Source organism: Dipodomys ordii, unplaced genomic scaffold, assembly GCF_000151885.1.
Source record: "Dipodomys ordii isolate 6190 unplaced genomic scaffold, Dord_2.0 Scaffold20, whole genome shotgun sequence".
Lineage (NCBI taxonomy): Eukaryota > Metazoa > Chordata > Mammalia > Rodentia > Heteromyidae > Dipodomys > Dipodomys ordii.
Window position 1 is genome coordinate 20219844 of NW_012267236.1, and position 19502 is coordinate 20239345.

Consider the following 19502-nt stretch of genomic DNA (forward strand, 5'->3'; position numbering starts at 1 on the left):
GCGGAGGCCAGGGCCCTGCGGAGGCCAGGGCCCTGCGGAGGCCAGGCCCACCTGGTGATGGTGCCATCGATGTCAGAGATGATGACTTTGTCGTCCCAGTTCCACAGGTAGATGGTGCCCTCGCAGCGGCAGGTGCCCTGGTACTGCGTGGTGACGCTGAACACCACGTCATTGGGGCCATTCTTCAGCTTCAGGCTTTTCTAAGGAAACATGAATCCTGTGTCAGCCCGAGGGAAGGCCCCAAAGCGGGCGTCTGGCTTCTCTCCTGAGAAAGACGTTAAGAAACACACCATCCACCTGGTCGTGCACGGGGTCAGAATGGGCCCTGGCACTTGCTAGGCGAGCACTCAGCCACTCCCAGGCCTTGTGCCTTAGCATATTTTTCTAACAAGGCCTCAGACTGTCATTGGGATGGACCTAGCCTGTAATCCTCCTGGGTACACCTCCCCATGTGGCTTGGATGACAGGCAGACACCACCACACCGTGCTTTTATTAGAGATTGGAGCTCTTCCTAACTTTTGTCCAGGTTAGCCTGGAACCTTGATCATCCTGCACTCCCATCTCCCAAGCAGCTGGGATTGTAGGAGTGACACACTGCACCCTTATTCTAGTTCTTTATGGGTCCTGACAGGCAAATTAAGCCTCCACTTTCTCTGGCCCACCTACACTGCTGCTCTTCCCCTTTCCACAGAGCGTTCTGCTTGCAAGGACAAGGCTACCATGATGCAGCACTTCTGGAAGAGCTATTTCCCGGGGTTAAGTGATGTGCCACAAGAGCTGCATAGGCAGGCACCAGTGGCTCATGCCTATGTTCTTAGCTACTCAGGAGGCTGAGATCTGAGGATCATAGTTTGAAGTCAGCCTGGACAAGAAAAGTCCATGAGACTCTTATCTGCAATTAACCAGTAAAAGAGCTGAAAGTGGTAAGCCTTGAGTAAAAATGCTAAGGGACAACACCCAGGCAGGCCCTGAGTTCAAGCCCCAATACCTGCGGATGCGTGCACGGGCACACATAGTAAAAAGAACTCCGGGGTAAGTGGTATCACACTGAGGGCTCCACTAGATCAAGGAAGAAGTAAGGCTGTATAGCGACAAATAAGGGATGGTGGGGTCCCGAGAGGGTGTAGGCACGCAAGGGGGGGGGAGGGGGGATAAAAGGTGCCAGGAAGTAGAAATGGGAACCAAGAAATAGGAAGAACTTCAGACGTGCCCCAGAGACCGAGGACCCTGACTGCCATGAGGTAGAGCCTGCACTGCACGTGCGCGGGGACCAGGGGCCTCACCAGCTGCTCGGAAGTGAGCCGCAACGTCTTCTTGTAGCTGACATTTGCCAGAAGAGGGAGGTGGCTGGTGCTTGATGGCTTGGCAGCTGCGTGCTCCTCGTCACTGGAGGATGACTCGTGCTTTATCCTAGAACACACAGTGATGTCACCGCCCACTACAAGATGCCATTAAAAAGGTAGCCATTAAAAATGCATTAGCTCTGAATCAATGACTCAGCCAAGCGGGTCTCTCCCGAGAACCACCTCTCGGGTGGTCATTGACCATATGGTTTTAGATTTATCAATGAGCCTGTGCTGCAGCCCATTCATGCATCGCTGCATTATTCATGTGGGGGCTGCCTCTCCTCATTTGCTTGCCCACTTACTAGCTCTCATCATTCTTTTAACCAACAGACCTCTTTTCCTGAGAAGCAGTCAAGGCTTCTGGCCTAGGCAGCTGCTAACTGGCATGTCTCTACTGCTTCGCTTCAATTTCTTCGGTGGCTGAGGGCCAAGTCCTCAGAAGCCAAACGCATTAGCTCTCCAAATTCCAGATTATTAGGGCACTGCTAGGACTTCTACACAGGTGCCAGTTACCCTACCTGAACCCCTGGCAGGCCACCCCACCAAGAGGAGGCCATCTTTGCAGGCCTGGAACCCACAGGCTCCTTGTGCTTTAAGTAGAATGTCTGCTTTAGGAAGTTGATATGTAATTAATTGTGCCTGGAGTAAAAGCCTGCAATGACATCATCTTCAGCCCAGTGATATAGCTCTGCCTCTCAGGACCACTATCTTCAAAAAGGTCTTAGTGCCCGGCCTCAGTGGCTCTCACCTATATCCTAAAGGTGTTTAGGAGACTGAGAATTGGAGGACTGAGGCTGAGGCCAGGCACACAGAGAAGTTCTCAAGACCCCTTTCTCAATCCATCATCCCATGCTACATGGGAGGTGGAGAGGGGAGGCCTGTGGATCGAGGCCAGCCCAGGCAGGAAAGGCTGCGAGAGTCTGTCTCCAGAGGGAAGCTGGCGTGAGGGAAGGATGCTCATGCCTGTGATCTCAATGACAACAGGAACATAAATAAAAGTAGGCAGATGGAGGTGCGGACGCAGGCCTGGGAGGAAAGTGAGAACCTGATCTTAAAAATAATGAGTTAAAAAAAAAAAGGTAAGAGGACTGGAGGCATAGCTCAGTGGCATCATGCCAGACCAGAAAGTGGGAGACCCGAGTTCAAATCCCAGTGCCACAAAAAAAAAAGAGGTCTTAGCAGCCTACAACTGGATGGAAAAGGCTGAGGGCCCCAGAGCGGGCGTGCCCCAACCCCTCCCCATCCGTTAGCACTGAATTTGGATACACACGGTCCTCGTCGTCAAGTTACTTCCGTGGGCGCTCAACCTCTAGTTTCCTCTCATTTCCATGGTCATAAGATGGCCACGGGCCCCTCAAAGCCTCCACCCAAGGAACGTCTCTACACCCAAGCACTGCCTATGCTGGAGAGGTGAGCGGGCACACTGCACACAGCACCCACTGCTGCATATGGAGCATCTCATGAGCCGCTTCCTCCCTCAGCACGGCACCTAAGGAGTTGCGGGGAGGAGCCCTGACCAAGAGATCAGAGCCACTGACTACCGTCCATCACACTGAGTCAGCCATTGGCAAAACAGGAAGCAGGCTCGTCCTGGTGCCCTAAGGCTTTAGTGTAAGAAGCCAGTCATCAGGCCGGGCGCCAGTGGCTCACTCCTGTAATCCTAGCTACTCAGGAGGCTGAGATCTGAGGACCCCAGTTCGAAGCCAGCCCAGGCAGAAAAGTCTGTGAGACTCTTATCTCCAATAAACTACTCAGAAAAAGACAGAAGTGGTGCTGTGGCCCAAGTGGCAGAGTGCTAACCTTGAGAACAAAGAGGATCAGGGACAGAGCCAGGCCTGAATTCAATCCCCAGGGAAAGGGGTTGAGGGGGGACAGAGACGGGACACAGGATGGGACATGACAGTAGTTGTGTAGCTGGTGACTGGTACTTTCAGCGAAGGGCCTGTCCCCATCCATGGTGGTTTGTGTCTGCTGCCCTCAGACACCACCACTCTCCCATCCGGAGGCCCCACGCCCCTCCCACAGAGGCTGGTTAAATGTCACCTGCTTTACAAACAAACAGGCCTCTACCATGTGAAACTGTGTTCAGACCAGGAGCTGAGAACAACACAATGTCTACGTGAACGCCTGTCACGGCGCAGTACGTTCTTCAAATGGCATTTTAATTATTTGTGTGGTGACAAGCTGTTTGCTCAATTATGGGACTTTAGGGACTGTTCTGTCAATCAAGTCTGTCAATTAGAAAACATTCGCACACAACTTTTTTTTTTACTTTTGCATATGTCTAATAAGGAGACTAAAAGTCACCCATATAGATGAAAAGATTCACATTTCTCAAAAGAAGCTGAGTGCTTCCCCAAAATTCCAGTCCTCTTGCACAGAAGTCAGTTCTTCACTGATGAAGAAATGCAGAATGACTAGCTGAGAGAAGCGACCCACCCATGCCTACAGAACAGGAAAAACGCGTGTCTTGGGGACCGGTGGACACAACTCTTTCAGCCACTGGGAAAATCCACCCAGCTCCAGAAAACCCCATGAGCTGAGGCCCAACTTGGAAAGAGTTACTACAAGCCATCTCAATGTCCTCTACTTTCAGCTTGCCTGGTATGCTTCTGGAATCTTCCAGAACTGACAAGAGGAACAGTGGTGAGCACTTGGGCCCCCTGCCAGTGTGTATCACCCTCTATGCCTTTTAACAGAGCTCATGTGACCATGGTCCCAGGTCAGAGCCTATCACGTGGCAGGATAGGACTGGAAGATTTCAGTCTGTGAGCCACAAAACACTTCCTTGGGACGGCTGGAACTGCAGACTGGGACTGAACATGTGACTTACAGTGTGGCCGAGGGGTGAGTGCACTCTGGAGGTCACTCTCATCCCCGAGTTCACAGATGGGGACCTACTGGCACCTAGGTAGCAACACCTGTCCACCCGACTACCTCTGCCTGTAAAGCCCTCTGGCAGCTCGATGCATCACATCCAGGGCTGGCACAGCCCCGGCCTAGGCTTAATACTTAACACACACTTGCCTGGGCCCTTCGAGCTCACTCAGGGCTAAACAAAATTCATCCAATAACCTGTACAACTTGGGGAGGAGGGGCATGCTGAGGGGGAGGGAAAGTGCGAGTAAAATGAGGGAGGGGGTAACAAGTTTGACAAGAAACGTACTCACTAACTTACTTATGTAACTGTAACCCCTCTGAACATCACCTTGACAATAAAATTAAAAAAAAAACAGGTAGCCAAGTGCCAGTAGCTCCCATCTATATGGTAGTTCCCACCTGTAATCCTAGCTACTCAAGAGACTGAGATCTGAGGATTATAGGCTTGAAACCAGACTCATCTCCAATTAACCACCAAAAAGCCAGAAGTACGGCTGTGGCTCAAATGTACTTTCCTTGAGCAAAAAAGCACAAAGACAATGCCCAGGCCCTGAGTTCAAGGCCTAGAATTGGCAAAAAAAAAAAGAAAAGCCAAGTACCAGTAGCTCATGCCTATAATCCCTAGCTACTCAGGAGGCTGAGACCTGTGGGATCATGTCTTGAAGCCAGCCTAGGCAGAAAAGTCCTCAAGACTCAATCTCCAATTGACCAGCAAAATGTCTGAATGGAGACATGGCTCAAGTGGTAGATCACCAGCCATGAGTCAGACATCCAAGGGAGACTGCCCTAAGTTCAAGCCCTGGAGTAGCACTTCAAAAAGTACCAGAAAGCCAGCTGCCAGTAGCTCACACCTGTCATCTTAGCTATTCAAGAGGCTGAGGATCACAGTTTAAAGCCAGCCTAGGCAAGAAAGTCTGTGAGAACTTGACCGCCAATTACCTACCCAAAGTTAGAGGTATGGCTCAAGTGGTAGAGCACTAGCTTTAAGCAACAAAGCTCAGGGACAGTGCCCAGGACCTAAATTCAAGCTCCATGATTAGCACCCTAAAAAAGTACCATCCATGCTCACGAGCCTGTTCCCAGTGAAGGAGCCAGAGTCAGAAAACAAAGAACAGACTGGAGCACTCGGTCTACTACCCTCTGCTTCCTTCCCACCCACGCTAAGCAAGGGCGCAGGGACGGAGACCAGCACACAGAAGGCTCCTCTGAGAACACAAGTGGACTATGTAGTACCTGACTCACAAACAAGCGCTCTGCCCAGGCTTCAGACCTCCCTCCACAATAAGGAAATCAGCTGGACTGTGTCCTACTTGCCATCGGAAGGAGTTTAAGTCAAACAGCCGAGGCATGAGGCAGAGGAGGCGAAATCTGAGCTGCTTCTCCTCTTGGAGAAAACCTCACCAGTTCGACTGGCAGGCAGCACTGACAACAGCCCTGCCCTGTGCCTTGGCCTCCAAGGTATGAAATGATTTCCTATGGATCGGCCCCTCAAAGAACCTGCTAGGAGTTTCTGTGTGCTGAGTAGAAAATGCAGGCTAGCCACCAGTAGCTTATACCTGTAATCCTAGCTACACATGAGGCTGACATCTAAGGTTCACCATTCAAAGCCAGCCCAGGCTAGAAAATCCGAGACTCTTATCTCCAATTAAGCCCCAAAAAAGCCAGAAGTGGAGCTGTGGATCAAGTGGTAGAGTGCTAGTCTTGAGCAAAATAGATCAGGAACAGTGCCCAAGCCCTGAGTTCAAGCCCCAGGACAAGCACCCCAGCGGGGGTGGGGGTGGGGGGGAAGGAAATGCAGGCCTGGCTTTCAGGAAAGCTGTGAGGATAGAAGTTACTGGTGAAGGTCATTCAGGGTCAGGGTCCACACTGCTGTGGTAAGAGCTGGGGAATGCCTCTCCTCACAGGCCAGTTACCCAAGCCCTGTCACAGAGATAAAGCTGAAGACAACTCCAGCATCAAGACCTCAGCAACCTTCTGGGAGTGTTTATGCAAATACCGCAATGAAACCCCCTCATGTTACAAACATGTGTGAACTAAAAACACCAATTGTGTAACTCCTTTGAAGAACTTACGGTCTAATAAAATAAATACCAGGAAGCTGAAATATGTTGTCTGAGAGAGGTAATGCTCAAGGCAAGGTGGGAGCAGGCAAATGGAGAGAGAAAGGAGCGGGTGAATGCAGTCCTAACATTCAGTGTTAATGTGGCAATGTAACAGGAGACATGAGGGGATGGGGGGGTTGGGAGGGGTGGGGGGTGGAGATGCATCATACTCATAAACTGACATGTTGGGTGAAAACCCTCTGTATAACTACTTCCATTACAAACAAAAGGAGAAAAAAAACTCATCTCTGCTGTGCCAAGTTAATATGCATCCATGAGAAAAATATCAATAGCCACTCAGGAAGCCGAGATCCACAGGATTCAAAGTCAGCTCGGGCAAAAAATGTAACACAAGCAAAAAGTCTGACTGAAGGAGCAGCTCAAGTGGTAGAGGACCAGCTGAACGAGCACAAAATCAGGGAAAGGAAGGCAGGAAGGAGCGGAGGGGGAAAGGAAGAAAGAAGGGTAGGAGGGAAATAAAGGAAGGAAGGAAGCAAGCAAGCAAGCAAGCAAAGTAGGTTCCAGGAAGCATTGGACCTGTACAGCAAAGCGAATTCTTTCAGCAGGAACTTATTGTTACCATGTCACTGTGAGAGCATTATCACCACTGCCATCTGCACAGGATAGCCACCACTTTGAGAAACCTTGAGAAATACTCTAGTTATGTCAGCTCATTATTTAAGGCTCACATTTACCTAAGGGAGCGACTGCCTCCATTTTATGAATGGTTACCCTGATCTAAAACAACCCACAGTGGGTCACGGAGGGAAGCAAGATGCCACTGCTGGGAGGCAGGCCCAGGCCTGAGCGGCCGTGTGAGATCTTGGGCTGCCAGGACCACCCGCCTTACCTGGGGGCCATGCCGAGCTGGGCTGGCTGCTCTCCAGTACTGTGGCTCTTTCCAGGCAGGCACTGCTCTGACTTACTTTCCTGGGGAAGAAGAAAAGCAATGGTCACAGAAGGAGCAAAGCAAAGGGACTGGTACAAAAGCCTCTATTCTGCCACAGGTTCCCCCAAAGCTCAGGCAGGACCCCACAGGGGACCCTACCCCAGTGGCCACAGGAGGCTCTGTGTGAAGTTTTCTTTGCAGCTCCTGGCTTCTCCTATGCACAGAAACATACAATTAAGCTGAGAAATGTTTTTGACAGAAATGAGTCTGTTATCCCTAAGTGTTGGTGGCACTCAACCAAACGCCATCATCGCCGTCTCGTCTGCAAATGCTTCATCGAGGGCTGCCTGGAGTCCTCGGGGCTTTCAAAATATTTTCTTCTAATTGCCGATTGAAATGCTCGAAAATATTTTCACACCATATTTTGCTTGGAGAAAATGTGGAAGCATTTCGCTCCTTTTAATACCACATATTCTTCATAGGAAATTGCTCTTGGGATGTAGTGAAGTCCTGGATTTCTTAGAGAATTCCAGGGCCTTGGACACCACCTCCTGCCTCTTACAGACGCTGGGAACGTCTTCCAGTGGCACACCCCTTACTTTCACATCTGTGAAGTGGGGGTGAGATTCTGCCCCGCCCCCCGCCCCCAGCACTGCTCTAGTGATAATGAAGGACTGTGCGAGCAACAGAGAGCCCGCACCCAGCAGGAAAGAGGCCGGGGAGGGGGGGAGGGGGGGGAGAGGACCCAAGACTAAGCTGGAATAGACCAGAAAGACATATTAAAGGACAAAGGGTACACAAGGCAACCTCCTTTTCCCTTGTTCAGAAAACCGGTTCATCATTTCCACCAGGGCATTGTAACAAAGAAACAAACACCATAAACTATACAACATGGTGACTGTCTTCACATATCATTAGGACAAATAATGGCAGGTGCTCTTGAGTTGTTTATGAGCACATAAATATGACATAGTTGGTTGTTTTTAACCTATTTATCAAGGTATATAACCTGTACCACCATTAGCCATCTTTAGTGCAGAAAATGTACATATAGCTGGAATATATATTTTAGCTTGTAAAGACATATTTGATTTCATAAATACTCCTTTCTCACCAAATTGGTGGGAATTCAGATACTCTACAAATAAAGAAGTCTTCAAAATGTACTTCAAGCTACAATTCTAGAACACTCTGCCATTTAGTAAGAAAACTAAAGACCCTTTTTGCTTTAAGTCCCCCAAGAAAAGCATATATGTTGGCTCCAACTTGTGTCTACCCTAGAGATAATGAGACAATCAACAAAGTCAGATGCTCCATGAGAAAATGTCAAAGGACAATTCGACCTAGGTAAGGCTCTACCACAGCCCTCGTCCCTTTTAAAGAGTGGAATAAACTGAGTTTGATGGGGTTTATTTTAGGGTTTCAATAGATTTATTGAACCTTGTGGTTATTTAACCCAAACAACCATCATTCTCTCAACAAATAAAAGCAAATCCCTCTATGTGGCCCAGTGTGAGTTCCAGGCATGACCACAGGGGTCAAAGCTACCCATGACCTCTGCCTTCAAGGAGTTTAAGGTCTGGAGCAGAAGAAACGAGCTGGACAACAGTCCCACTAACTGCATATATTATAAACTGTGACTAAATTTAAGAAGGAAAAGTACCTAGGCAATGCTCAGAGAGCCTAGAACAGCAGGTCAGATGAATCTTCCAAGAAAAGAGAAATTCATGCTCCAGATAGATAATTTTTCTAGAAAATTAAATTATTATGTTGAAGGTCTTCTTCTTGATATACAGAAACCTAGCCTGGTACTGGTGGCTCATGCCACTCAAAAGCAATCTGGGCAGGAAAGTCCATGAGACTCTTATTTCCAATTAACCACCAGACACTGGAAGTGGAGCTGTAGCTCAAAATGATAGAGCTCCAGCCTCCAGCACAAAAGCTCAGAGAGAGCATCCAGGCCCTGAGTTCAAGCCCCACCACCAACAAAAATAAAAGAGACTGAAATCTTACAGAGGGAGAACAACTCTACATCAGTATCCAGACTTACAGGCAATGACCCAAAAGCCTAATGGCCTCTCTCTCACCTTTCAACCCTGATCACTTTGCACCCTTCAACTCTGCTGATCTGATGCAAGTACCTAGAAACAAACATCACTGCACAAAACCAAACCCTTCCAAGTACAAATGCCCACTCGGTACTCTGCCCTTACCTCTTTGATTGTGGTGTTTCGGCCCCTCCAGGAAAACCACCATCTTCCTCCCTTTTTGGGCATCTTATCCCTCATGATAGATTCCACGGTGGCCTGTTTTAAATGGATGGTAACATAAATAATGGAACCAAAAAAAGATCAACTGAGTGCATCAAACTGAAAGAAACACATGCTAAAAAGACTGAAAAAAATAGGGGAGAAAAAGAAAGAAAATTAAAAAAAAAACCACAACATACTATTTGTGAATTAAAAATTTTAGAGAAGCAAAACCTAATGGTGTCCAAAATTACAGTAAGGTAACTTAAGCATGAAGACTTAGGAGATGTTAAAAGAATAAACAAACAACAAATAAAACATAACACGACAACAACAAAAAAGAAAGCATTAAAAATCATTAGTGATTAGTAAGACCAGAAATTTCCAAATTAAAATGGCTAACTAAGATATTGTTACCCTCAATAGGATGATTATAAAAATAAAACATGAAATGATTACTATGATAACAAGATCAAACCATTTTAAACAAAACAAAATGCACAGGACATTTTAAGAAACATGAATTCTCCAATTTTGACAAAACAAACTTTAAAAGATGTACTTGGATTTATATTAAACTCATACTCCAAGGAAACGGAAGCTAAATGGGGGACATTACATGTGAATTAATAACTTTCTAAGAATTCCCAAGACCAGTTCTTCTCGAGGCTAATTCCAGGACCTAGGAAAATGTTTTCTAATTCCTCTTCCTCTGTTTATGCAACTTTCATGTGCAGACTCATATCTAATAATGAAACAAGGGCTTAGATCACTCTACCCAGCAAGAGATAGGCAAGGAGACAAATAACTCACACTATTAGCCTGAAGAGTACTTTCCTCTTATCATCGAAAAGATCCTTATCTAACACAAAAGAAAATCTGAGCACACTAAAATGAAAATCATATATACAATGTTCAACCATAATGCATAAAGATAAGGGGTGACATTCATAAACTGCTTTGTTAAATGAACAGTCCTTTGTACACTACCGATAGATAATAAAAAATATTCTAAAAACTTTTTCAAAAGAAGAAATCATTTTCCTTATTTCTCCCTTAACTCATGAATAACTACACCCAATTTTTTTTAAAAAAACAGCATTTTAGACCTAGACACACTGATTCTAAAGTTTATTTGAAAAAACAAAATAGTCAAAAAAGCTCTCAGACAGAAGGATAATAGTAACCAGGATTTACCAAGTATTAAAAATATTTTAAAGCTATAGTAACTAGGAGTATGCAGTGCTGGTCCATGAGTAAACATAGCAGAAAACTTAAAAATAATCCAAAGTCATGGAGCTATTGACTACAAAGAGTTGTAATCAGTAATCCATGGGGGAAATGACTATTTAATAAAAATAAATGGTACTGGGATGATTATGAAGCTAGTTACTTGCCCACATGCCCTCCTCCCTTCTTTCTTGGCAACAAAGCCAAGAATCTGGCTGAAAAATATTGTGGAAGGTTCAGTTCCAGAAGACAAACTCAACTGGTCCACACTACTGACTGACAGCTACTCCACTGAGAGCACTACTCCAATGTTCGGCCAACAACCAGGTTAAAAGTGATCAAGTTCGAGCCAATGAAATGTCAGGAATCTGCCCCCTCCTTCCCACTCTGGATATGGTTGTGTAAGGAGACAACATGTAAAGCTGTCATTTATGACCAGGAAATGAAAAGCCAAGAAAAATCACAGAGAATTCATCAAGCCCCAACAGAGCAACCTCTAAGATTCCTGTCATAGCAGATAATAAATCCATAGTATTTAAGTCATGTCTAATCATTGTTTTCTGCAACCCAAAGTGCCCTGGTTCAATAAGCATCTGGGGAAAATGAATTAGGTTCCTGAAATTCCCTTATTACTCTCCAAAGAATTATAGTTGGATCAAAGATTTAAAGTAAAACAAAGCACATAAAGAAAATACAGGGAATATTTCCACAGGTTTTAGAAATGGCGAAGCAAGATCATTCTAAGTATACACAAAACCCAACAGCCGTAAGAGAAAAGATAATTCTACATATGAAAATAATTTCTGAACTAGAGAAACACCATAAATAGAAAGAAAATTAAAAAAAAGAAACAGCCGGGCTCCAGTGGTTCACACCTGTATAATCTTACTACTCAGGGGGCTGAGATCTGAGTGTCATACTTCAAAGCCAGCCCACGAGACTTTTATCTCCAATTAAGCACCAGAAAACTGAAAGTGGGGCTATGGCTCAAAGTGCTAGCCTTGAGCAAAAAGACCTCAGGAGCAATGCGTTCAAGCCCCACAAAAAGAAGGAAGGAAGGAAGGAGGGAGGGAGGGAAGGAGGGAGAAAGACAGAGAGAGAGAGAGAGAGGAAAGAGAAAAGAAAAAATACTACTAAGAATCTGTTCAGTGCCTGTCAAAAGGACTGGCTTACATTTGAGCATTTTCCTATAAACTTTTTAAACTATATTTCTATTACAACTGTCCTTCCTTTTTCTTACTAATTTGTAAGACTTAAGAAATAATATGAAAACGTATCCCAGGGTACAAACACCAGGAAGAAGCTGACAAGGACATAACGAAATCCACTCAGCAGAACAAACATCCCCTCATCACAACAGACACAGCCTTGAAGGAGCAAGCGCAGACTCAACAACGCCAGATTTGACCTTTAAGAGCCACAAATGATAGAACTCTGGGCAAGAGTTTCTGCGGTACCAAGCCCTGGCTAAGTGTACCAAGGAAGCAAATCTAAGATGGGGGTCTCTATAACAAAACCCTACAATTCCACTGGGTGCTGGAGGCTTACACATGTAATCCAAGCTACTCAGGAAGGGAGATCTGAGGATCGGGGTTCAAAGCCAGCCTGAGCAGACATATACAGTTATGACCAGGAAATGAGAAGCCAAGAAAATGGCTTATCTCCAATTAACCAGCAAAAAAAAAGTGGAGGTGGCCGAAGTGGTAGAGCATTTGAGAACAAAAGCCAAGAGAGAGTGTAAGGCCTGAGTTGAAGCCTCAATACTGGCGCATGCACACATACATACACACACACACACACACACACACACTCACACACACACACACACTCCATGCCAAAGGAATTATGGGTATGTGCTTCTCTTGGCTCAGAATCAGGCACAGGGCTGCATCCTGTTGAGCTGCACCCAACGTTACCTTCGTCTCCTAACGCCCTCCTTCCCTGCCTGCGCCCTCCCTCCTCGTCACCACTTGGCTCTGACATCCACTCATAATCTGGTGCAGCCAATGCTGAGAACAGGCTCCCTGGTCCTCAAGGCCTTGAGGGGGGAGTTTGGCCCTGGCACCCAGGAGGGGGCAGGACGTTCCGGATCCAAAACTCCCCACATTAGTATTCCCAAAGCTCAAGTCAGCACAGAGCAATTCAGTTGGGGGTTTCTAAAGTGAACGCTAAATCTCCCCCCGACCCCGTCCCAGTTACCCGCGCCCCGCCCCCCCCCATCTTTCTCGTGTTAACGCTCACCTTTGGCAAAGGTTTCTGGAAGGCTTGCATTGCCAGGAGCAGAGGCGCTGCTGTTGTCCAATTATAATACCTGATGGATGGAGTAACGAGACAGACGTGAGAAGCCCACAGCCCACACTGAACACCTTCCTGATGTCTCGCACAGACTCACAGAAAGCCCCGAGGCCCCAGGAGACCCTCAGAGCCCCGCCCTGCTGCTACTTCTCCCTCCACCATCAAACCCCAAAAGCCACGGCAAGGTGGCAGCAGGGACACAGTGACAACTGCACACAATGCTAGCTGAACGGCAGCCAAGTCCCCTGTGCAGCCCCAGCACCAGGCCATGAGCCAACCTGTGGCACAGCCTGCCATGCTTTAAGGACAGGGCAACTCCAGCAGCGTGACTTCCACTCAGGAGGCAAGTGTGCCACCTGTCCACCGAGACACACGCAGTTCCAGCCTCAGATAAGGACAGCTCTAAGAGGGCAGCTTCACTGCATACCCAGCACAGCACAGGGCACAAAGCCCCCAGACGAGGCACCACACTTTATGTGGTCAATCTGAAAGCCAGTACAGAGGGGTGCTGCACTGTAATCCTAGCTACGCAGCAGGCTGAGATCGGAAGACTGCCGCTCAAGGCTAGCTGGGAGAGGAAAGTCCATAGACTCTTATCTCCCATTAACCAGCAAAAAGCCAAAAAAAGTAGAGCTGTGGCTGAAGTTGTGGCCTTGAGTGAAAAAGCCAAGCAAAAGCTCAAAGCCCTGAGTTCAAGTTCCGGTAAAAGGGGACCAAGAAAGATGGGCCAAGAAAGAAAGAGGCAGGGAAAGAGAGAAGAAGGAGAAGGGAGAGGGAGGAGAGGGGAGAGGGGGGAGGGAAAAAGAAGGGGGAGGGAGAGAAAGGAGAGGGAGAGGGGAAAGGAGAAAGGAGAGATGGGAAGAGGAGGGAGAGGGGAGAGGGAGGGGGACAGGGGGGGAGAAAGGAGGGAGGAGGAGAAAGGGAGGAGAAGAGGGGAGGAGAAGTGGGGAGGGGGAGGGAAGGAGGGAGAAAGGGAAGGAGAGAGGAAGGGGAAGGATGAAGAAAAAACCTCAGTAGAGCTGTATATTACAATCAGACACCTCAGGCCATCTGCGACAAGGGAACCCAGAATTAGCCAATGGCAAAGAGCTTATGTCGAGACTATTTGACGTAGTTCTGAGGTTGAACACCTACGTCTGTATATTCAAACAGTATGGAGCAGTGGCAGGGTAACCTGCGACAGCACTTACTTATTGCCGATCTTCACCACCAGGTTGGGGTCGTCGATGATGGCGGGGTTGTCCACAAACTGTTGGTACGACACGGCCTGCTCCAGAAATGCGTCTGCGACGGCCATGGGAGGGGTGAAGGGAAAAGCAAGGGCACTGTGGTTACAAGCAGGCCAACTCCACCCACGCCTGAACGTTTTCTGAGAGTTCACACATTCCAACGGTGCAGCTGATGCATGTAAAGGTGCAGCCGATGCAGGTAAGGTACCATGAAGGGCCTGCAGCATGCGTGAGGCTGGCACCAAGCCCAGGGCACTGCGTTTGGGGCCATGTGCCCTGCACTGGGACGTCCAGAGGCAGAGCAGTGGCTATCAGCGCCATCAGCTCAAACCCTGGCTGCCAGGGTTTGAACCCCGGGGCGGGGCGGGGGGGGGGGGTTGTGGCCACGTCCACCTCCTAGGGGTTGTGAAGAAGGGAGAGGGAGGTGAATGAAAATCAATGTCCTGTCCAAAGTAGGCTTGAGCGGTGTGGGCGGCTGGGCCGCTTAGACTGTCACCTGGGGGGAATGGGTGGGGGACAGCGTCCCCCCTCAATGACCAAGCCAGAGGCCACAGGACTGGGGCACCAGACAGCAGCCCTACACTGCATCCTCGGGGCCTGGCCGGCCCTGACCTCCTCACCTTCCTCGTTCCTTGGCCAGTACCTTTTGTGATCTCCCGGTGGTCGCTGAGCCCCCCACAGAGGGAGATGGCGATGGAGGGCAGGTCCCTCAGCCCGTCCGAGGTGCTCTCCATGCCGCTGTCAATGCCGGAGCTGCCCACCGACTGCGGGGACTGGTTGGCCGACCGCACTCCACAGTCGCTGGCAGGCTTGGCGAGCCCCGGGGGGTCTCCGCTGGAAGGAGGAAGGAGGAGCTGTTGTGGGGCCTTTTCCATCCCTGAGGCCCCACACCCATGTCACGTGATCCGCGCGTGACATCACGTGACCCTCTGCCAGGCTGCCACCCCTGGAGGAGCAGATGATTTCATGTCAGGACAGGTTTGCAGTGAAGTAAGTTCACCCCAGGAGAGAACGCAATCATGGGTGGCCTGCTTTCTCCTCCAACTCTGCAATCCCTTGTGAAACAAACCGTGAAGGATGTACCACGGACAAGGGCAGTGCTCCAACCACTTACCCATCAGGGAGCTGGCCCAGCCCCATCCCAGGGGGCGCAGGCTGGGGTCTCCAAGGACCACACGAGAATCTCTCCAGAGAGGAAAATGTCCCAGGCAGCTGGTGGGCCACTGACCTGTGACCCAGCCTGGGGTTTTGTCATGGGGCACAACCTGGAGCCCAGGCTCCCATTCGGAGCTCTGGGCAGCCCTAGGCCACACACCAATGGGCACATCAGATTCAAGGGCGTGTCTGAGACTTCCTGAGTCAAATGCCAATCCCGTTCCCCATGCTGCCTTTGTGTCCTGTCTCACAATCGGGGAACACTGGACTCATGCAGACTAATCCTCACAGGACAGAAAATAGGAAGAACAGAGAGAAGTTTTACTTTTTGGGGAAATACAGGGCTGCCACTTCTGGATCCATGTCCGTGAGGTCGTCGAGGTAGACGCCGTCGGCGCCTAGATGTCTACTCCGTTTATCTGAAAGAGTGAACAATCCAGTCAGAGCACTGCCAGAAACCCCGCGGACTCAGAGCTGCAGGACCCGGGGCACTGTGGGCAGAACCGGCCCAAGAACCAGAGTGGGAGCAGGTGTGTGTGTGGCCCTGCATGGAGCGTGGCTTCACCACGCAACGAGGCATGGCTTGCACATTTCACAACCCTGGCTACGCATTCTAAAACTGGACTCACTTCTGGCCCCAAACACATAGGAGAAGGAAACCTTGACTTTGAACCTGGGGAGGAAGGAGGAACTCTGCTATGCACAGAGCCTGGATAGAGGGCTGGAAAGGAAGCCTGGGCCTCATACCCTTCTTCCTAGAAGGAGAGTCCATCTTGGCCCCCATCTGCAAGGAGCTGGCAGCCGGGGACTTGAGCTCTTCGGCCATAGGTAGAGGTGGGGCGGCCGCTCCCAAAGCCTCCAGGTCGTCTTCACACACAAACTGCATTTCCATGGGAGGCTTGCTGGGCTCTGCGAGTGGCGCTTCCACTAAGGTTGGGGACTGGTCACTGAAGGTATCTGAAGACTCGCTGTGAATGGCCTGGAAGTGAGTCTTCTCACAAATTTTCCTGCTGCACAAGGGGCTGGATTCTTTCATCTTGTGTGGAGAAGATGACTAAACCAAAGAAGAGAGAGAGACTGAGTCGAGAAAAAGTCCAATGGAGGCATAGAATTCCATTGTGTATATATACCACATTTTCTTCATCCATTCATCTACTGAGAGGCATCTGGGTTGATTCCATATCTTAGCTATGGTGAATAATGCTGCAATAAACATAGTTGTGCTGGTAAGCTTTAGTATGGTTTTGTTTGTGATCATTTGGGTAAATGTACAAAAGTGGGATTGCTGGGTCACAGAGGAGCTCTATGTGGAGTCTTTTGAGGAACCTCCATACTGCTTTCCAAAGTTTACACTCCCACCATCAATGCAGTATGGTTCCCTTTTGGCCACATCCCCTCCAGCATCTGTTGTTATTAGATTTCTTGATTATAGCCATTCTAACTGGGGTGAGGTGGTATCTCAAGGATAAAGTCCAAGCACAGGCAAAGAGAAAGAGTTACCAAAGAAATGTGGTCAATGAATAATGCATGGCAGAGACTTTTCAACCTAAGGACCACCTGTTGTTTTTCATGCATGCCCAGAAGTCCGAAGCCAAAGTACTAATTCCAAAGTAAATGAGGTTTCACATAGAACATCAACTACCAGACAAAAGTGAGGCAAATAGCAGCAAGTGCAGGCAATGTCAAGGGCTCAGTAGATGGTATAATCACATCAATAAGAAAAAACTCATTAGCCAGCCAGGGTGACTCAAGCCTGTCATCCTGGAGAAGGGTAGGGGGAATCTGAGAGACTCCCTCTCAACCAATGGCTGGGCACGGTGGTACACAGCTGGCCTATCCAGCTGAGGGGGGAAGGGACATAAGGCTGGGCTCAGTAGGGTACACCTACCATTCAAGTCCAAATAGGAGTCTAGCCCAGCCTGAGCATACAGTGAGACCTTTTCTCAAACCACACAAAAATGGCTGACAGTGTGGCCCATAAAATCCCCTCTGATTGTCCATCCTTGTGGGGACAGCAAGTCAAGGTGGTGGCAACTGCAGGGACTGGCCCCAACCCAGCTGACCACGCCCTGCCTGTGTCCATCTGCAGGCAAGCTGCGTGGACAAGTGAAATCTCAGCTATGCTACTCACTCAGGATCCAACATGCCTCTCTATGCACTATGTTTCAGTGAATTAGCCCCCAAATGGTGGTCCCTCATTCACAGAGATGACAACTGACCACACCTATAGGGATTTCCAGTTATGGAAAACAATTCACTTGATCAAAAGTAAGACTGATTTATGAGCGAGCCAGGTGTGCCAGCGGCTCGGGCCTGTAATCCCAGATCCTCAGGAGGCTGAGATCTGAGGACGACGGTTCAAAACCAACACGGAAAGCCCATGGAACCAGCAGAAAGCTGGATCTGGCTAATGTGGAGATCATCATGCATGGCAGACGTGAGGAAGGACTCACCTTTGCAGCCTGTGGCAATTCTCCCCAAAGCCACAGCATTTCTAGGTTGTTCTTCTGCATGGGTCTGTCCGTGGACTTGCTGACCAATTCTGAGTCGCTTTTGGGGGTTGAGGGTCGGGACCCTGAGGGACTTAAGAAAACACAAACTCACAATGTAAGTGAGGAAAGAAACTCTTTCCTTGTCTTTGACTCAAATCCAGGGTTCAAATAACCCAGAAAATACACCTAGATACCAGCCCCTTGGGAGCACAGCCTTGGGGCAATCCCGTCTTTGGCCACCAGGGGTCCATGCACCTGGCTTCCAGGAGGAAGATATTCCCAAAATGTGGGTGACCAAAAACAAATGACTGCCAAATTCAGGAGAGACAAGATAAGAAATGCAGCATCTAGAAAAGAGACAGACAGACAGACAGACAGGCAGAGGAAAAATACATGCCTGTAATCTAGTTACTCAGGAGCCTGAGATCTGAGGATCATAATTTGTTGCCAGCCCAGGAAGAAAAGTCTGTGAAGTTCCTATTCCTATTCCTATTATAATAGCACCAAAAAGCTGAAAGTGGAGGTATGGTTCAAGTGGTAGAATGTCAGCTTTGAGGTAAGGGACAATACCCAGGCCCTGAGTTCAAGCTCCAGGGCCAGCATACACACAATCGGCTCACCCTGAGCTGAGCCCTCGACTGGCACAAGATGCATCTCAACTGTCGGGCAGCCACGCAGGGTCCTGGCAGGCAACATTATATCCCATGATTTAAATATTTACAAATCTGCACTAGCTTTGGAAACAGCAACACAGCACCATATACTGACTTTACTAGACATACAGACTGACATCTTATAAGCCGCTGAGTGTTCTGGGAATCCTTCAGAGACCCTGCCATTCTCAAAGGCCCAACTCTGTGGGGACAGTGGCATCATGCCACTTTGAGGCCAGCTTCTAAATGGTGCGTCACCTTCTCACTCTCTGCTTGCTATATGTGTGCTCCAGAGACCTTCACAAAATCTTACTGCTGTGCAGCCAAACCAACTGGCCGAAGAAGCAATTAACATCTAGACAGAAAGAAAACACCATTTAAACTGGGAACTGGTGGCTTGTGTTTATAATCCTAGCTACTTGGGAGGCTGAGAAAGGGAGGATCAAAGGTGAAGCTGGCCTGGGTGGGGGAAGGAGGGGACTTGGTAAGATCCCCTCATCAACTGCTGAACACAAGGGAGCACATGCCTACAATCCTAGCTTTGGGGGTTGCATAAGCAGATGAACTCCGCGCTCAGGCAGGAACCCAGACTACCTCAAAAATAACCAGTGCAAGAAAGGGCTGGGGGCATGGCTCAGTGGGTAGAGTGCCCGGCTAGCAACCACAAGTCCTAGAGTTCAAATCCCAACACTTCCAAAGAAGAGAAAATGCCATTCGGTTATCTGTCATCTCCCACGTTTTCTCCTTGAAAGAGGGCAGTGCTTCTCCATAAGCAAGAAACAGAGCATAATTTTCATCCACACCTCTCACCGACTGTATCTTTCAGGCAACCTCCCATCAGTGCGTGTGGCCTCATTCATCCCAACCGAAGGCTCGAGCTTTGCTGTGGGCACACGGGGAGCTCAGGGCTGCACATGATGTGCACCCACCTGAGGGGATCCTTCGTGGTGGCTCCCTTGTGGCTCAACCGGCCCTGGCTCT

At 48.8% G+C, this 19502-nt stretch overlaps 1 protein-coding gene across 3 annotated transcripts in view; it reads right to left on the reverse strand.

Annotated features, from left to right (window-relative positions):
- The window catches only part of Lpin1 (lipin 1), a 40403-nt gene that overhangs the window by 12991 nt on the left and 7910 nt on the right, over nucleotides 1-19502 (reverse strand). For all 3 annotated transcript variants that reach the window (XM_013013710.1, XM_013013709.1, XM_013013708.1), the window contains 10 exons: nucleotides 17830-17959; nucleotides 16124-16430; nucleotides 15702-15795; nucleotides 14865-15055; nucleotides 14183-14276; nucleotides 12939-13008; nucleotides 9432-9524; nucleotides 7180-7259; nucleotides 1285-1411; nucleotides 52-200 (listed from right to left, as the gene is read on the reverse strand). In XM_013013710.1, coding sequence (XP_012869164.1) covers nucleotides 52-200; nucleotides 1285-1411; nucleotides 7180-7259; nucleotides 9432-9524; nucleotides 12939-13008; nucleotides 14183-14276; nucleotides 14865-15055; nucleotides 15702-15795; nucleotides 16124-16430; nucleotides 17830-17959 — 1335 coding nt within the window. The remainder of the gene's footprint in view (nucleotides 1-51; nucleotides 201-1284; nucleotides 1412-7179; nucleotides 7260-9431; nucleotides 9525-12938; nucleotides 13009-14182; nucleotides 14277-14864; nucleotides 15056-15701; nucleotides 15796-16123; nucleotides 16431-17829; nucleotides 17960-19502) is intronic.